This window comes from Sander lucioperca, chromosome 1, assembly GCF_008315115.2.
Source record: "Sander lucioperca isolate FBNREF2018 chromosome 1, SLUC_FBN_1.2, whole genome shotgun sequence".
NCBI lineage: Eukaryota > Metazoa > Chordata > Actinopteri > Perciformes > Percidae > Sander > Sander lucioperca.
The window spans coordinates 41,566,413-41,584,600 of record NC_050173.1 but is presented as its reverse complement, the minus strand read 5'-3'; the positions used below and the strand labels follow the sequence as shown (position 1 = coordinate 41,584,600).

Here is an 18,188-nt window from a genome sequence, read left to right as displayed (position 1 = left end):
GCCTTTTCAACCAGTTGACAGTTTGTAACTCATAGATATAAGATGGTTAGTTGTAACTGACTTTCCAGCTGACTTCACTATTGGCTGTTAAAACAGGTGACATGCCTGTCATTCTAAAAACCAGCCACTGGCGACTTGGCAAGCTGAGTCACAGGCGACACCATCAGCTGGCTTCAGTCGAGCTGAGACGGGTCAGTTCAGACCACTGCAACTTTTCCCTGCAACATTCTAAAACGCTTTTGTCTCATAACGAATCTGAAATGGGCTTTACAGATGCAGGAAACACTTACATGTAAGGATTTTTTATTTAATTTCAGGGACCGTTCGGTATTTATGGAATGGACCACCGGAGGAAAATAGGGGAGGGTCATGTCTTTTTATTCTTTGTTGATGGGAGGGTCACCCAACTTTTGTATTCATGAGAACAGCAAAATTACAAAGTGGCTTGTTTGATGCATATTTATCCATGTAGCTCCATGTAGCTCTCTCAGTCTCGGCCCCTATCGCTAGCAAATGGGTCCCTCCCTGTTTAGTCAGCCAGACAATTTGAGCTGTAGCTTTATAGACCGTGGGATTTCCCAAACTGAATAAATCCTGCTCGCACATATAAACTAGTGTTGACGAACTGACCGAAGAGCCGGTTAATTAACCCGACTTGTGTCACTGAACTGGGAGAATCGAGTGCCATACGTCAATGAACCGACTCACTCCTGTTTTTTTACCTCATTCGTGCCGTTGTGTGTAGCTGGTATTCTTCTGCTACTGTGTGTGTAGTAATCTAGCTCAGTAGCGCCTCCGCTGGAATGGTGCTAGAATCAATCAGGAAATGGCCTAGACCGCGCACCAGGCTACTGAACGAGACCGAATGTAACCGTGCAACTGGCCGCTCGAGTCTAATGTAATCAAGCGGTGTCTTGGTTCTCGGCAAGTTTAAGTTATCAACCGATCCCAGAAGCCTTTATGTCTCGTGCATTTTAGAATTGTGTTCATGGAAATGCATAGGCTACATTACCAAGGGGAAAGTATTATATCACATACAAATACACGTAATGTTATCTTGGTAGTTATGTTAAGTTAAATGTTAGAAGTGAATGTTGCTACATGGTAGTTAGACTGTGCACCAGGCTACCGAATGTAACCGTGGTCAGTGCGTGAGTCTAGTGTCGGTCAGTATGAGTGTGTAAATAGTATGTCGAGACCGAATGTAACCGCAACCGCTCGAGTCTAATGTAATCAAGCGGACATCTTGGTTCCTGGCCAGGGAAGTAAACGCGCAATCACCCCAATAAACCTAACCCCATGCAATAATGCAGTAAGTGTGCATTTAATTTCCATGCTTATTGTGTTTCCATAACAATGTTAGTGAGTAAATCTACTGAAATGACCACCACACCATAACAGTGGAGTGTGGTGCGTAAGATCAGAATGCAGAGGTTTGGTTACGCATGTCATGGCTGTTTAAAAACAATGGACATTCGTACATCTTTGCCAAGTGCAAACCCGTATAGAAGGCTCCAATGTAATATTGGGGAGGGTTATCCCTTTTTTCCCAATCATTTGGGAGGGTCAACCAAAATGTATCACTGGTGGAGGGAGGGTCAAGTCTGAATATAAATAACGAACAGTCCCTAATGGCACTTTTCCATTACATGGTACCTGCTCGACTCGCCTCGACTCTACTCCCCTTTTTTGGTTTTCCATTACGAAAAAAAGTACCTGGTACCTGCTAACAGGTACTTTTTTTAGTACCACCTCAGTCGAGCTTAGTCGATACCAAAAGGTGATGTGAAAGCGACAGACGGGGGTGTCCTGAACAAACCCGCTGATTTGAAATAGTTTAGCCAGCTGTGTTTTTTTTTTTTTGCTGCCTCTAGCTTCATTTGAAACAAAATGTGTCTTCTGGCAACAACAACATACCTTCGACGTTCTGTGTGTGTGTCGCGTTAGTCGCTGCGGCGCCGCTTGTTTTACAGTTCTGCGCAGGCTCCAGGCAGAGCTTTTGCCGTAGCCTATGTAAGAACTGTAAAACAAGCTCAAGTGGCCTGATGTTTATACTTGTGCGCTGGTGTGTGCGTCGAGCGGCATATGAGACGACCAGCCACGCTGAGGCGGTACTAAAATCTGCAATGGAAAACGGATGCACAGTGTGTCGAGGCGAGTAGAGTCGAGGCGAGTCGAGCAGGTACCATGTAATGGAAAAACGCCATAAGTGTGCTAATTCTGTGTGCCATAAGACAAGTTAGGTTTCGTGACATGCAAGAGACAAACACACCTGAAGTTAGCAACTGCCATTACGTGTTCTGCTTTCTTTCACACAGTTGAAATAACAAACACACAAAACCATCCATTGAAAAAGTTAATTTTTAAAATGCGTTTTAGTGGAGGTGTGAATTTATTTTAATTATTTTAATTTAAATTAACATCAACATTTAGGGGGCAGCCCTAGTTTGTCAAAAAGCCTCCTCAGATAAAATCACTGAAGTTGTTTTTGCTAAAGTGATTACCCCGCTAGTTATATAGAGTAAGCAGGCAGGTTGCATTGTGATGTGTCCCACACAGCTCGAAAGCAATGTGGGTGGCTATACAACCCAAAGCTGGGTTTTACAAGACTCAGAATCCTATCAGTAGATCTTGTTACGACTACATGGATTGGACTGAAATATACAATATATTTCTGCTGAGTTGTTAATATTTCCCTAAATGCCTGTTTTGACACAGTTTGGTTTAGTTCATTTGAGAGATTATCGTAGCCATTGTCTAATTAATGCCGACACTGACTCCCCTGTGTAGACATGTACTGTTTGGATACTTGGGGCTGGGGCTGGGGAGACTGTATGTACGTGAATGTGTGAATGCGTGTGCAAAAGCAGTTTGTGTGTGTGTGTCTGTGTGTGTGTGTGTGTGTGTGTGTGTGCTCCTTTGACGTTGCTGACCTTCATATCCCCTGGTTATGCCAGCAGCCATTTATCTTTTATTCATTCTGCCATTTGTGACTAAGGCAGCTTCTCTGGCACTGATGCTTGTCAAAACAGACCCTGTCCCATGATATGCAGCATGCTGCAGCTTGAATGGCCTGTGCTCTAACAGCTGCAGTTTCCACAGCAATAATTAAACTTGCTGGTTCCATTACCAGGAATTCACCAGCCACTGTTACTGTTTTTTACAGCCAAAGCAAATTCTGTAATTCAATAGATCTTCGTCTTGGTTTGCTGTCTGCAGTGGCTCACAGAAAAGACAAGCTTACCAGCCACCACTGTTGTTCACACTCTGCTAGTTTCATGAAGCTTCAGACTGAGCATGCAGCACCAACATCTGTCAACAACTCTCCAACTGACAGGTGTACCTGCTAAAATAAATTGATGCGTTGCTTCTAAGCTCCTTCCTTATGTTTAATTCTCTCCACCTGGCTATGTAAGCTTTAAATTATTCAGTTTTCCAAGTTGTTATTAGAAAACAAAAGCTTTGGACGTTTCTTTAGCCCAGAAACAACCGAGATGTAAAAACACAACATATACAGATAGGTAGCAAATAAAAAAAAAAACATTTTCCTCAATTAGTGTTTGGAAAATGGTGGCGGAGAGCATTGTCTAACACATCGGTACAGAATTTCCCATGGGTGTGCAACTGGATTGAGAGCAGGTGACTGCAAAAGGCCATAGCCTATGAATGACATAATTGACTCCTCGTGTGTGGAGGCATTTGCATTCATTATGTTTCTCCACTCATTATTCAGGTTTTTCCTTCATTTGCCATCCGTCTGTATCGAAAAGAATTTGTTCAGTCTTCCTCTAGAACACTGGTATTGTTCATGCAGTACTGAGAAGCTCGCTAAATCATCTCTAATCAGTTTAAATTAGTTAAGTCTTTTGTTTACACTAATTATGTGTCTGTACATGGTAGAATTTGAAAAGATCCTCAAATGTTTCCAATATTTCCTTCGCTTTAAATCAAAGAAAGACTCATAACTGTTACATCTTGCACCTTTTCAGTCACAGTAATAAATATTTCAATACCAGGGAATGATGTTTTTACACCTTTGGACTTTACAAGGTCACACAAAATTGAGATGAAAACGAAAATGGCTTGATAGCCTCTGTGGAAGCCCATTGATTTTACTGACAGTGTTCTCTCAGCCTCTTACACCCCAATGATGGTTAGCATCAGGATCAGGATTACACTAAGCATCTCATTTAAATGCTCACTGATTGCTGATGTTTCGCTTGAAGAATTGCTGTAAGAATTCTTTTAAACAAAAATGAGTTCCCTACACATCAGCCAATGACATGTGATTCGCCTCTCGGGTCATTCTGCTTCTGCTTAACTAGTCATCAGCTCTCAGCGAGCACCCAGTTCTACTGAGTGGAGATCTCATTACCGCTTTCACTAAATCATTCTTGCCTGACCATCCCCAACAAAGTTCATTTGTCTGCAGCAGCTATTATTCCATATTTTTCCCCGAGTAGATATGTACGATGTGGCAGTGATGTCACCTTCCTCCCCTGAGACTTGAAAAGCATCTCGGTGAACAACAAGGTTTTTTCTTGTGGGTTGATTGACATCAGCTAATATAACTGTTATGAGAGGAGAAACACTTCCAGATCTAACAATGAGAAGTTGAAATGACACGTGTCAACCTGTAGTTCTAGTCATTATTTTCTTTTTTGCCTCGACTCTTCTCTGCTGAACCTTTCATGTAGTTAACTTCTTTGATCTTGAGCCTTTGATGGCGGATTGTAAATACAACACCATCATGTTTTCTGTTGCTGTCAGGGTTAGCTCTTGATACCAGTGTGATGGATTTGTTCGTACGTTTCTTTGTGGTTAAGGGGCTGCTGCTCTCTTAGTTTGAGGCAGTGAAATGTTGCACGACTGTCACTATTTGTGCTCCCCTTGGGGAAATAATCCTTAGCATTTGTTATTGTGATTCAGAAAACCATAGACATGCTCAGATTTGGGTTTGCTGAATATAAACAGCAGCTTATTGTTTAATAATGTCAGTCTTCAGGGGGATTCTAGTTTTCACAGGTACTAATTGGCTTACATTTGAAACATTGCATCCAATTTTAGGAATCGAAAGTTCAATGCTTTTAATAATGCACCTTTTCAGCACCTGGGAGTAATTTAGGTATTTATTAAATATCTGTTTTTAGACATCCCGTTAACTAAATATTTTTTGTAATCCAAACAAAGCAAAAACATACTTTCCTATCAGCTCTTACAGTAGTGATTGTTACAACTTTATTATAAATATTCTCTCCCTCTCCTAACCATTCTGCCTCTCCTTTTATCTTGCTTTCCCAGATGATAACTGCAGACTGAGTGACTACCGTCGGCTGAAAACCAAGATTCTGGATTTGCATGACAAACGACACATGGGGTCTAACATCCATGGGGCCCACAAGGACAACATGGCTGCAAGGAAGCAACTGGTTGATATGATGTTCAAACGCTTTGATGCAGATAACAATGGTCAAGTAGATGCCAGTGAGCTCTCACAGGTAAGGATATTGAGCAACAGATGAGCTTTAAAACACAAAGGATATCTTAGTAGTAATGCTGATCTTATGGGATTTCAAAAAATAATATACAAATCAGGTTCTTCTCCCAAAAAGAAGCTGTTTAACATTTTGTAATCACACTTTTCTTTTCAAGACACTCCACAGCACCTCTTAAGCCTGTCAAGACCACAGAGTCGTTTTTTTATTTAAATATCAATCCAAATGGAGACTACAAATGCACAAACTGTGTGTCATCATCATCATAAAACTAGAACTAAATTAAAAAAACATTAAACTAGACACTTCGATGTCTGCCATGATTGTGCCAATTTAACTCTTCTTAGCCTTCCCTCTGGTAGCAGTGGTGCATGGCTTTAGGTAAATCTTTTGAAAAGCAATGTGGGTCAAAGGAGCTATGTGTTCATGGGAGGCTGCAGCCTTTGACCATTGCTGCCAAGAGGGTTGGTTGTGGCTGCCATGAGAAAGCAAGATATTATGTTTATAACAAATAAAGTCTCCCAGCCAGTACCTTAATACTGATCCAGTTTCCTGCTGATCCAGTAGGATATCCCATCTGCACAGGGGTCACCCTGGTTAGCTTTGTCAGTGCCCAACGGGGGAGTTCTCATTAGATTAATTTGAATATATTTTAGTATTTTGAGTTCAAAGCATCTACACAACACTTCAAAAATAGTGATATTTTTGCCATATTTTCATATAATTAACATATTTTTACATGTTTATACATTTACTTGGTGCCCCGTGCCAGCATGAGAGAAATCAATGCTTAGTGAATGAAATGCACAGTCAACAAACCATGTTGTGCTGTGTTTTATGGAATGATATTGTCAGTATGCTCTGAATGTGAATTTGAATATGCCCTTTAAAGCTATTGAATAGTACTTTCTATTCCTCTTGATGATGCCATTATTCTACTCCAGGCTAAGCAGTACCATTCCACCTCTCCCTAGGTGTTTGAATGACACATGCTAGTCAGTGATAATTAACGTCCATATGGAGAAGCTCTTTTCAGGGGTTCCTCAAGGGCTGCTTTTAGCCCTATTCTCCTTTTATCCTAGACGCATATGGGAATGTTGGCAGATGTTGATACACTATCAGCTACAAATGCTCAGAGAAAAGAAGATAAGTCAGCATTCAATTCTGGAATAGTCAGAAATCTAAATACTAGTGGATTGCAGGTGGCCCTTTTGGGGTTTTCAACTAAAAACTAAAAACTGCATGCATACATGCATCCTTGTATGTTCTTTAGCTTCAAAATAAACATTATGGATAGAATAGTTAATACAGTTTTTTGTCACTCTGTCGTACTGCAACCCAAACTACAGGCCTGTTTTGCTGCAGTGACAGGAAACCTTTTTATCTACACACATCTATAGCATAAATATGTAGAGAAAACGTTTGAGCTTCTGTATACTTTCACCTCATCAACATTACTGCATAATAAATGATTGCATGATACATATCAGAGCAAAATAGCGTCATCAATCTGACAAATCACTTAATAAACAAAGCAGTTGTGGGTTGACAGTGCCCCAACATAAGGGCGCTTGAATGTTTTATTGATTGTGTCTTTAATTAGTTTTTATGTTGGTGTATTAAATGTTCTCACAGAATGATTTCAGATTAATGAATAGCTCGGGATACACAGTTTTCTTTTCTCTCTAAAGGATGTGAGTTTAAAATATCATACACAATATATAAAGGTTTAGAGTCACTTAGATTCAATTGTCAGGGCAATCGCATGTTTTTAACCTCAGTACCTATGACTGCAGAGTTTTGCCTTATTGACAAAAAATGAATGAATGTCAGAGAAGACAAGAGATTTATGCAAATGATATTTTGATGTGAACAAGCCCTCAAAAAGAGCATTGCACAAGCAAATCACACTCTTATCAGCAGGTGAAAGTACCAAACCATGGCTGCCACCCTTGTGCCCTGAAGCACCCTTTATAATTGGAGTGTTTTCTGATCTCATTTTAAATTCTAGGATGGAAATCCCTTCACCTGGACTTGCGAGAGTGTGCACATGAAGGGGCACAGGGAGCAATTCTCCCTGCCCTTTTAGTCTTGGGTGCCCTTTCAAAATGGCAAATCAAAACTTTTTTCTTCTTGCATTGCCCATATCTATCATTTGACCAAAAACAGAATATCTAAAATTATACCTTTAAGCAAAAAAGGTATTTGAAGACAGTACCTTGTCCACCATGGACCCTGCCTTAGCCCTGTCTACCCTAACTCTTGTGTCTAAAAACATGGCAGATAAAGATATTACTGGTCTTTACTGGTTTTCTATTTTAGGTATTTAAAAAACAAACAAAAAAAAACCGTAACATTTAAACTAAAGAGACTTATTTTTTTTGAAATCAAGGTAATAGGTTTTTGGAAAGATTACTCTTTTTGTACCTGCACAGAAGCATAGTCAGAGTTTGTTATGCAATTCTATATTTTGGAAGAGATTTGTGTTTTAATTATAAAATAAGTTTGAGAACAGATGACACCTGCTCAAACTTATTATGTCCTATTCATATGACCAGAATAGGTCAAATGAATGTGCAAATATGACATACTTTCTTAAAGAGGAACAGTATTAAATATCTACTGGACCCACACACAAGGTCTGCACTACACGCGCAGGATTTTGGCAGAGGTTTGACACCGATTTAATACAGTATCTTAATTTGTCTGAAGGAAAATGTGAGAATTGGCTAAGTAGGAGACAAACATAACTTTTTTAAACATTATTTTAATTGGTAGGGAAAATGTACGTTAAATGTGATGATCGAGACGGATAAAGAGTGAAATGAGGCAAGAGACAAACGGATGTCTATGATACCAGAAAGCTTGCCTTGAAGGTTGAACAGAAGAATAAAACTAAACTTAGTATGCAGCATGCAGATTTGACCTTACCAACAGCCTTTGAAAGTAGGCCAACGACCAGTACTGTGTTTTAACTACATACTGTATATCCATGTGTGGTACATATGTCTGTGCCACCAAATAAGTCCTGTGTAATTACTGCAATGAGTCTAAAATGGGATTAGGTACTAAAAACCTGGGTTGAAAGGTGTTCTATCTGACTAACCAGCCAATGTGCCATGGACTCTTCACTCTCAATAAACATTACTGTACAGATGGTTATCCCATCAATGTGTATCAGTTCATTTAGCTCACAGGGCCTGCTGAAAGCTAGTGAACTTGCCCTTGGTCCTCTTTTACTGTGGTTAAATAGTCACTCGCTACAGAAAAAGTGACTGCAAGTATCTGAAGCCAACCAGATTTATCAAAAGTTTGTGTGTGGGGACTAATGTCATTTCAGGAAATATTTAAGAAAATGAGTTAAAGCATTTCAGCATGCGACTCCAACACTTAACTAATCTCTCAAAGGCCACCTACATTGCTCCAAGTCGAAGCAAGCAAGAAAGGACTAGTGAGTCAAGTATATTTTTGAGTTGCAATGACTTTTTTTCCTGAGGAATCTGCATAGTGTTTTAAGTGAACGATCTCTCATCACTAGCTTCAATTTTGGTTTGGTTTAGATGCAGATCAACTCTAAATTATAAAATACTTACAAGACACAAAGGGGGAAAAAAAACAACATTTTGCAGATCAAATAATGAATGATACAAAAGCAGTTGTATTGTATACACCACTGTTATTTGTTACGTGTTGTGTTTCTAGGATACACTAAGGATATGCCATTACACTTGACTCCTAAATTTTGGGCAAGTCATCTGGGAGGGGAAGTGCAGTAATGGCGAGGCATGATGTATAAAGCTGTCCCTTATGATCAGCATTTTGACAGCTGATCTATTATGATGGATGTTTCACAGCCAGGGCCATGCAGAGGAGGATGAGTAAGACCATGCTTTAGCAGGATGTTGATAAGATCTGCACAGTGTTTGGGGCCTTTTAACCATTTACTGTGACAAAAGTTTAGTTTGGCTACAATAAACTGACAGCTAATCCTGTGTGTGTTTCATCAACTTTGACATTCAACAGAGAGTTTTGGGCACGTATCTTTGACTCATTGCAGAGATTATATACAAACTTTTCAAAGTAGACAGTGGCTTAAGTAAGTACACAAAGTAAGGACATTTACTCAAGTACTGTTCTTAAGTACAATTTTGAGATACAGATACTTAAACTTTATTTGTGTATTTCCTATTTAATGCTACTTTATGCTTTTATTCCACTACTTTTCAGAGGGTAAAGTTTTACCTTTGATGGTATTAGAAGAAAATAAACACTTAAACAAAGCTGTCTTCTTCAGAAACTACACTGCATACAAACATAAATATGTATTTGTTACAGACATTCAAATAATTCAAATCAAACTCTCAAGTACTGGTTGGTTTTATCTTATCTGATACTATACGAGTGAAGTAAGTAGTCAGTCAACATGTTACTGATATGTTCAGTTCTTTGCCAGATACTTAAGTAACAGCATTTCCTCATGTTGATAAAAAAACGAAATCTGGGTAACATTACTGTATTTTTGTATTCACACCTAAAAGTGCTGTCCACCGTCTTTAAGCAAACATCACTGCATTCTCATTGAAGGTTATCAAGCAAGAAGGTCTGTCGAAAGATATCTCCGAGTGTACATTGTTCGACCTGCTTAAGTACAACGACGCCAATGACGACGAGCACCTGACAAAAGAAGAGTTTTACACAGCTTTGGGTGAGTCCAAAATGTTGGTAGGAAAATGTTGTGTGCCATTACAAAAAGCCCATTCCAAGTTGTCTAAGTTTGAAGAGGCTCAACTTCACTGTCCCTGAAAAATGAAGGTTTAGGCAGCATATGATCATTTTATGACCATATTTTCCATCATCATCGCAGAAAACATGGATAAGATGTGGCAGAACTGAAATTCTCATCTGTGGAGTGTCAGTCAATACCTTTTAATATCTCCTGTTTATTACATGTGTTGAATGTCATTGCTCCCATCATCTAAGACTATAGACATTAGGGGCTTTCCGACCGGAGGGATTTTTGCAGTTCTTAGAACTAAACGTTCCTAGAACACTTTTTTCGTCGTGTTCCGACAGGAAAAATTTGGGGATTTTTTAAGTTCCTCTGGCCTCAGTAGCGTACTTTTTTAGCTCCTACTTCAGAGCAGGGTCTTTTCCCTTTTCCTAGGTGTACTTGATTGGTCGAACTTATAAGTCACGCCCACTACCAACTCGGAACCTGCAACAACCAACAACGGGACATTTTTAACAATTTTCACCATCTTATTCATCATTAAATTCACTTCTGACAACGTTTTAGGCGAGAAATTAACTGTTTAGATTTTGAATATAGGCAGTCTTGCGAAAACTGATGCCGAATTGACAATTTGCTTCAAAGTTTTCGGAGTTCAGAAGCTCCATCAAGTGAGGCGACAGCCAGCAAGTGCCTGCCCCGGCTTCTAGCTCGTCGCTCGGCCAGTCTTGCTCAGACACCTCGCGATAAGCTGGAGGTCTCTCAGACCGCTCTCGTAAATAAGAGGCTTTTATTTCGCTGTTGACGGTTCGTTTGCTTAAATATCACAACACATGTCCATCATAAGATTAACGGGAACCTGTGGTTAACTGTCTTTTCGGAGTTCAGAGTTGTGACAAATGTACAATTTTTCCTCAGAGTTAATTATAATCCACTTGGACAACAATGAAATAACATGATTAAACTGATGGAACAGAACGGGTGAAACTATAGAAACAACATAGATATGTTATACGTTTCCATGTATTTATTTTAAACCTCACGTTCTATTGATACTCATGCTTCTCTTCGTACTGCTTTGCTTTTAATAGCATAACATCGGAGACACCTATCTTAAAATATACAAAGAAAAAGGATGTGTAATTAACTTTTGATTGTGTTTTACTTTAAAATCAGTCCGTTGAATTTCCTTGGAAACATGGGTCATTACAAAGTTACGATGTTGATAAACTTGGACTAGTGTTTGATAGCTCGCCAAAGGCTGGCTTACTTTGAATTTCAGATTGTTGCCAACTGTATTGTCGGTCTTCAAATGTTTGGTCCTAATGGGTAGATAGATAAAGGCGTTCGACATGGAGTTGGTGCCAAAGGAAGCAGGTCATGATTAATGCGAAACAGTAGTTCAAACTAAACCCCTCCTCATTATAATATGCTAGGTTTTCTCTCACGTCTGAGTCACACCAACACATGTGCCCCTGTTTCATCCTTTTGTTTCCTCCTCATGCTCTCTTTCACGGTTTCACGATTTGTCTGACATCTTTAGTCAGCTCAATCTCCTCTGACAGAATATCCTTTGACGTTTGCCTGACTTGACACATTTAGCAGTGGGAGAGAATTCCTAATCAACCTTTCCCTCATCAGCCCTTTGTATTTAAAGCATTCCTTAGAGCAGACAAACAAGAGCAAAGTGAAGGAGTCTCATCTTGTCTGGTATTCTCCACATCACACGTGAATGTGTGGGAGTAAACACCTTCTGGCAAATCATGAAAATAAAGTAACCCCAGCATATCTGAGGAAAGCTGCGTTTCCTTGAAGAGTTGAGTTTCTCTAACTCCCAACTACTTCCTCTTCAGTTTTAAGATCTTTTTTTTTTTTTTTTTCAAGCTTCCAGCTTAACTCCTTACTAGGAAATTGGATATTTAATATTAGTAAATCTCCCCCTCTGTGGCAAAGTTTCTTTTCTTTCTTTCTTTTGCTTCTTCTTTCCATTTTCATAAAGTACTTTTTTAAAAAGTAGCGGATTCAATCAAGCAGTATTGTGCTCTGTAGTAGTTTTTGTGTCAACAACTCAGCTTGACTCAAGAATTTCATGCACACTAATGGAGTGCTCCAAGCCATTCCACCTCTGTTCACCCTATACTGAATTTATGAGCCTTTTACATACTTGGAGGTCATTGTAGTTCTCAGCTGGTGTCTTCTTCACTTTATTCATTGTTAAACCTACTTAACTCTGCTAAAAGCTTTGGTGTTTCAAAGATGAGCCTTCAGTGTGCCTGTGAGGCAACTGAGAAAGAGGCTGATAATAAGGTCACAAATTTGCCTTCTCCAGAGACGAGCAACTGTATTGAACTTTTCAATTCCCCTGATTTCAATAGAACTATATTCATCAACAAAGGGAGGTAACACAGTCGCGGTGCAAAGGAGCTGAAGTATAAAAAACACAGGGACCTGGATTTGTCAAAACATCAGTCGTGTGGTCCTAAGAAAAAAAGTGGGTAGATTGTAGATATCTGCCGGACAAGCAATCTAAAAAACTGATCAGAAAGTGTGTGAAAGCTGCATTGAGTTGCATACTCTTGTGTAATACTCAGTGTGTTCAGCAGCACTAGCAGTTCTTTCACATTATTGGGAGCCATTTAATTCAATCTTCATATCTTAATTTGCTCCCGTCATGGAGGTTGGAGTCTAAATATGAAGGTACACACCATACTGGGGTTCAGCATCTAGTTTAGCAATCTATATGCTCACCAACATGATATTTAAACTAATTTTATCACCAGATCACAGTGCTGCATTATGTACCTTGCCCTGATGTCCATAATCATCGTACATCATCTATAAGATTCACATTACGAAATAAATGCTAGTTTGGAAAGCATTACTACTTCTTCTGTTATTGGATCGACTAAAAAACACTAGTCAATCAAATTAACTGACCATGGCCAATCTTTTTTATTACTGTTATTGTGGTACAGGTACAGTATAACACAACTATATAACTTAATACACAGTTAGAGCTACATTGTTTTTTTCATATGAGAGGCCCGGTGCACAGCTGTTGATGTTGAGTTATAACCTTGAACATGTATTTCACATATAAGTTGTAGATGTAACCAGGGGACCAGCAGTGCAGTGGAGCAACATTGATTGATTTGGCCTCTTAGACCATCGTCACAGTGCCTGTGGCAAAAATGCATCGCAAAGTTAAAGTTTTTCAGTTTATTGCCGGCATAATCTGTGATTGGCAGCTATAACAATCTATGCAAATACCTTAAGCGCTGTCGTAAACTGAGCATCATCATAAAGCAAATCAGTTTATCCAGTGTGTCCAGAATGATGGTGCCGTTTGGAAACGAACAGCAGTAAATGCAGAATGACTCCCCATGAAAACGGCACCTGTCTGACTACTCTGCTAATAAGGAGCCTTTGCACACCTTTGTGGAATATTCAAAGCGTGGCAACGTTGTTTGTCAGGACAGAAGATAAGACTTTAATGTCCATGCATTATTCATTCCTCCTTTGCATAGACTAGAATGGGGGTTGAGAATCAATTTGCCTCAGCTAGCAGTAAGGCAACTGCCTGGCAGGAGTGATGTCTTTTAATTAGATGATGTTACAGATATGAATGATGTCTGCCACGCTACTGATAGTCGGCCCCTTGTCATCGTTGAATAATTTGGTGAATGATGGCCTAGTGCATCATGGGGAAACAGATAAGGTGTCATCTATCATAAAGTGTCATTAACTTTTGGTCGCAAAACATCACGATGGTCACGATACATTGGGGCATTGACTGTCAGACATTAACATCAACTATATGCAGTACACAAAGTATTAGGGAAACCTATAGTACTACAGCTTAATACAAATACTTCACTCAAACATATATAAGTTTTGTAATAAATAATTTGCAATTTAGTACACTACATAAAGCGGCTACCCTATATAGTCTACAAACACCAGTATGAGCTTTGGTATATGAAGTGCAGTTGTTGTTCATCTAATACTACCCTCAATGTCACAGCACAAACAAATATGTATTATATATCATAAGAATACAACCCTATCTCTATTGCAACTTTATTTATTGAATTTTCAACATATACATACTCTACTCCATCCAACCCATGGCCTGTCCAATACATACAACAAAGCACTAAGCACAAAGGAGAAAAATGTCATTTATTCTAAACAAAATAGTTGTCAGATTATCAATTGAAAAGTCTGAATCCTTACAAGACAGAAAACAACTGTACATTTTAGGGATGGAAAAGAAGTGCAGCATTAGTTCAGAAAGCATGTAGGACTAAATTATACACATGCTCCTTTCCCTGGTTTGGTATGGAGCTGTGCACTCTGCCAAAACAAGATAGCTGAAACTACTTTTGCGCAGTCACTGCTGGGAGAGAGGTCTGCCATCTGCAGCATACCAGTCAACATCTGTGATCACGGCAGAATAAACTTAGGAAAAGGTCATGCTCACAGTTTGCCACAAGTAATATCTCAACCTGACTGTAAAAAGGGAACCTGGACTATTTTTTGAGTTACAAGTGAGTATGTGTGATTTCAGCTCATAAATCTAGGCACTGTAAGCAATTAACATATATACAGTCTATAGGTTAGCTTAAGTTGGGTAGCATTTAGGGGTGGGACGAGACACCCAGCTCACGAGATCGAGACGATACGAGATTTTACAGAAAACTTCAATGAAGAAATAAGACTGGAAAAATTGTCCTTTATTCAATCGAAAGTCACAAAATGAAAAAACAGCACTTGACAGTGTGACACTTCTCTCCTGTATATCTAACAGTTACACTGTTACTTATTCCATATGTATGGTGGAGAAATAGTCTCTTCACCCAGCAGCATTTTTTCTTCCACTGTCGCTCTGCAAAAGTAAACTCAGTCAACTTTGGAGAACGGCCGGTGATCTTTTATGCTAATTTCGAGGCTGTTGCTCTGCACTTGTGTACTGATACCGCGAGACACTTTTTACCTCGTCACACCTCTAGTACCATTCAAACAGAGGGCTTCAAAAAGCTGCTCCACATGAGGTAGACTTGTGACCACATGCTTGTGCCAATGTCCTTTTTAAGCCCTTTGAAGTTGGCTGGACAATTACAGGGTGCTTGCCTGCACGTCACAGTTTTAATGTTATTAGTTTGGGTACAGCTACTAAATGTATTTTCTAGGACTCTAGATGCGCTGCTTCACAGCAAACAATGAAAATGAATGTGCAAGTGATTGGAGAGAATCCTCTGTTTGAATGCTCCCTCAGGCTTGAATGTCATCCCCAACAAAACCTCTTCTTGGGTCCATGCACAGCAGACTTGCAGTGCACCTCGCTTTTTAACACACCTGGAAATGCCTCATCCCATAGAGCAGCTATATTTAAACAATCTAGCAGTGACATTTGTTGTCCTACTTGATGTACCACGCTGCTATCAATAGTTATCCTCATTTAGCTTGTCAACTATGTAAAGTTTATTTATACAGTACTGATCTGTATTCATCTGATTCACAGTAATGACCTTAACTGTACCTTTCTATATAGTGGAGTGGTTATGCTATTTGTGCTGCACTGTGGGACGTATCTCACCCTCATCTGCTTGTTGTTTCTTGGGTGCTAAGATATTGATCTGAACCCTGACACCTCCTGCTAGAACACACAGCCAGGAGATACAGCTCTTTGATTTCTGCTGAGGCTAGAATTCCTGGAGGACTAGTGGGAAACTTAGATGGACTGTAATGTGATCCATCATATTGTACTGTTGATGTGGTGAGTTAAAGGTGACAGTGTTTTTAAGGACAACATCAGTATATGTACTGTACTGTACATTTGGATCCAGGATGAACCTATATGTCCATACTCAACATACTGTATGTACTAGGGTTGTAACAATACACAAAAGTCACAGTTTTGGTTCATACTCCTTTTTAGTAGTCACGGTTCGGTGCGAGTTTGGTACAGCGGAACCCCCCCCCAGAAATGTCTAAGAATAAGTTCCTTTTTTGTTTTGAACAGTACTGTAGTAAGTAGTTGTAGTAGTGCAAGTGTCAAAGACAGACATTATACTCTTGCTGGGGACTGAGGTAGCCTTTTGCCCACTGGCAACTCAGGTATACTATGGGTACACAAACCATTACAGCCCTAATATCTATTAGCGTTCATGTTGAACATACTTGCAAAACGTTAATTCAATGCTTTTTTGACATTTGATTCTTACGCTATCTGCTTGTGGCAACAAAGGTATGGCTAAGATACCTTAGGTTATGTTTTGGTAACTTAACTGACAACTTAGGTTGTTTGTCAGAAGAATGGGCATCTACATACCAAATGTAGTGGAGTTTCATTTAGCACTGCATCATAATAAAATGACACAAACCAGAAGGGCAGTTGGACAGGTCTTAAGGTCAATCACAAGGGAGGAAGTGATCCATACAGACTGTATATTTATGTTAAGTAGGGATGGTCTATTGCCAACATGGACCTACATTTATGCAACAAAATCGGCTTGATTCAATTGAGATTGTCTTACTACAACGTCCATTTAGTAGCTGTTATGAATCATATTACATGATCCACATCAGGAGTGTTGCTGGTTATGGTTAGCATTAGTGATTACCACATTGACACTTTTTTGGTGTATTTTATTCTGTTTACATTATCTTTCTTCTCATTGTCTTTTGTTTTAATGCAAGACTGCTCTAATATTGTGTGTTTCCAAGTCTGGTGTAATAACGATATTTGTAGAAAAGTTTCCAAGCTTGAAAATTAGTTGACTTACACTCTCTATTCTATGAAGATTATAATTAGACATCCAAACCAAAGGCCGGGCCTCCTCAAGGAAAGGCTCCTTCCATTAAGGCAATTTTGCTGTAATTCAGCATCCATTACACAGCCACAATTAATGGATACTCAGGCTTTTACTTGTCAAAACCCTGCTGAGCATTCCATGCACAGACTGCGAGAAGTGGTCTTAAAATGGTTTTATAATTCATGGTTCACTTTCCAGCATGTCACTTTTCTATCTCCAGAATGTATTAGAGAGATTTAAAAGAAGTAGAATTACTTTCTTTTAATTCTAAGTGATCCTCAACTGAATGACAAGGGCCACTTTGCTCAACAATTCTTAAGGGAAGATTTATTCTTGAACTTGATGACAAAGTGAGTCAGTTGAGCCTGACCGGGTTCTAAGCTTCTCATTTGTGTTGGATAAAGTTGATCAATTCACAATTCAGCAAAGTGTAGTTACGCAAAAATGAAAAAATAATGGATTATAAGTGCAAGTTATGGTTTGGGTTGAATAAATATTGACAGGTTTTAAGGCATTTCATAGGAGGGGGACACCTGATGCATCAGTAAAAAAAGACTTGAGTTTATTGATGCCTTGGTTTCTGATAGGAAGCAGTTATGTATACGGTACACTGTCATTGTTGTGGTTAAGTGTAGAAAGCCAATAAACCCCCCAAAAAACTAGAGGGAAACGTTTATAAATCCAGCCTCTTTAAACACCATTGTGCGGTAGTAAAGTGTAAATGTAATGTAAAATGTTTTGTCATTTTTAGGAGCAGCAACAGCAGTTTGTTTAACTGTTGCATACAGACACAGTGTTGAATATAGACAGAATAAATAATGGAAATTTAACTACAAGAAGTAAGAATTGTTTTGACAGAACAATACATCTAAATAAAGGGCAGTCTACAGCAGTTTTTCCAACAATCCACATCTACTCCCAAGAGAAGTACATCACAGTGCAACCTCCCGCATTTTTTAAAGCTCCAATTCTATTTGTTTTTTTTGCAGCTGTAGCTGCAGCAAATAACACAAATCCCAATTCCATGTTCTATGTGTTGGGGATTTATTAACTTCATTGATAATGATCACTAAAGAGCCTCAGTTTCAGTATGAGCTATGTGGTTTCTATGGAGATACAGAGTCAAGGTCGTATACTTCTCATGGA

At 39.2% G+C, this 18,188-nt stretch overlaps 1 protein-coding gene and 1 long non-coding RNA gene across 3 annotated transcripts in view; one reads left to right on the top strand and one right to left on the bottom strand.

The window, feature by feature from the left end:
• Positions 1 to 18,188, top strand: part of fstl5 (follistatin-like 5) — a 191,669-nt gene that overhangs the window by 93,383 nt on the left and 80,098 nt on the right. For both annotated transcript variants that reach the window (XM_031317156.2, XM_031317158.2), the window contains exons 5-6: positions 5,302 to 5,498; positions 10,080 to 10,200. In XM_031317156.2, the coding sequence (XP_031173016.1) occupies positions 5,302 to 5,498; positions 10,080 to 10,200 (318 nt within the window). The remainder of the gene's footprint in view (positions 1 to 5,301; positions 5,499 to 10,079; positions 10,201 to 18,188) is intronic.
• On the bottom strand, positions 1,306 to 7,864 carry LOC116062478. The gene is made up of 3 exons (XR_004108008.2): positions 7,851 to 7,864; positions 3,252 to 3,253; positions 1,306 to 1,604 (listed from the first exon to the last, which is right to left on the bottom strand). It is a non-coding gene; the product is annotated as an uncharacterized LOC116062478 (long non-coding RNA).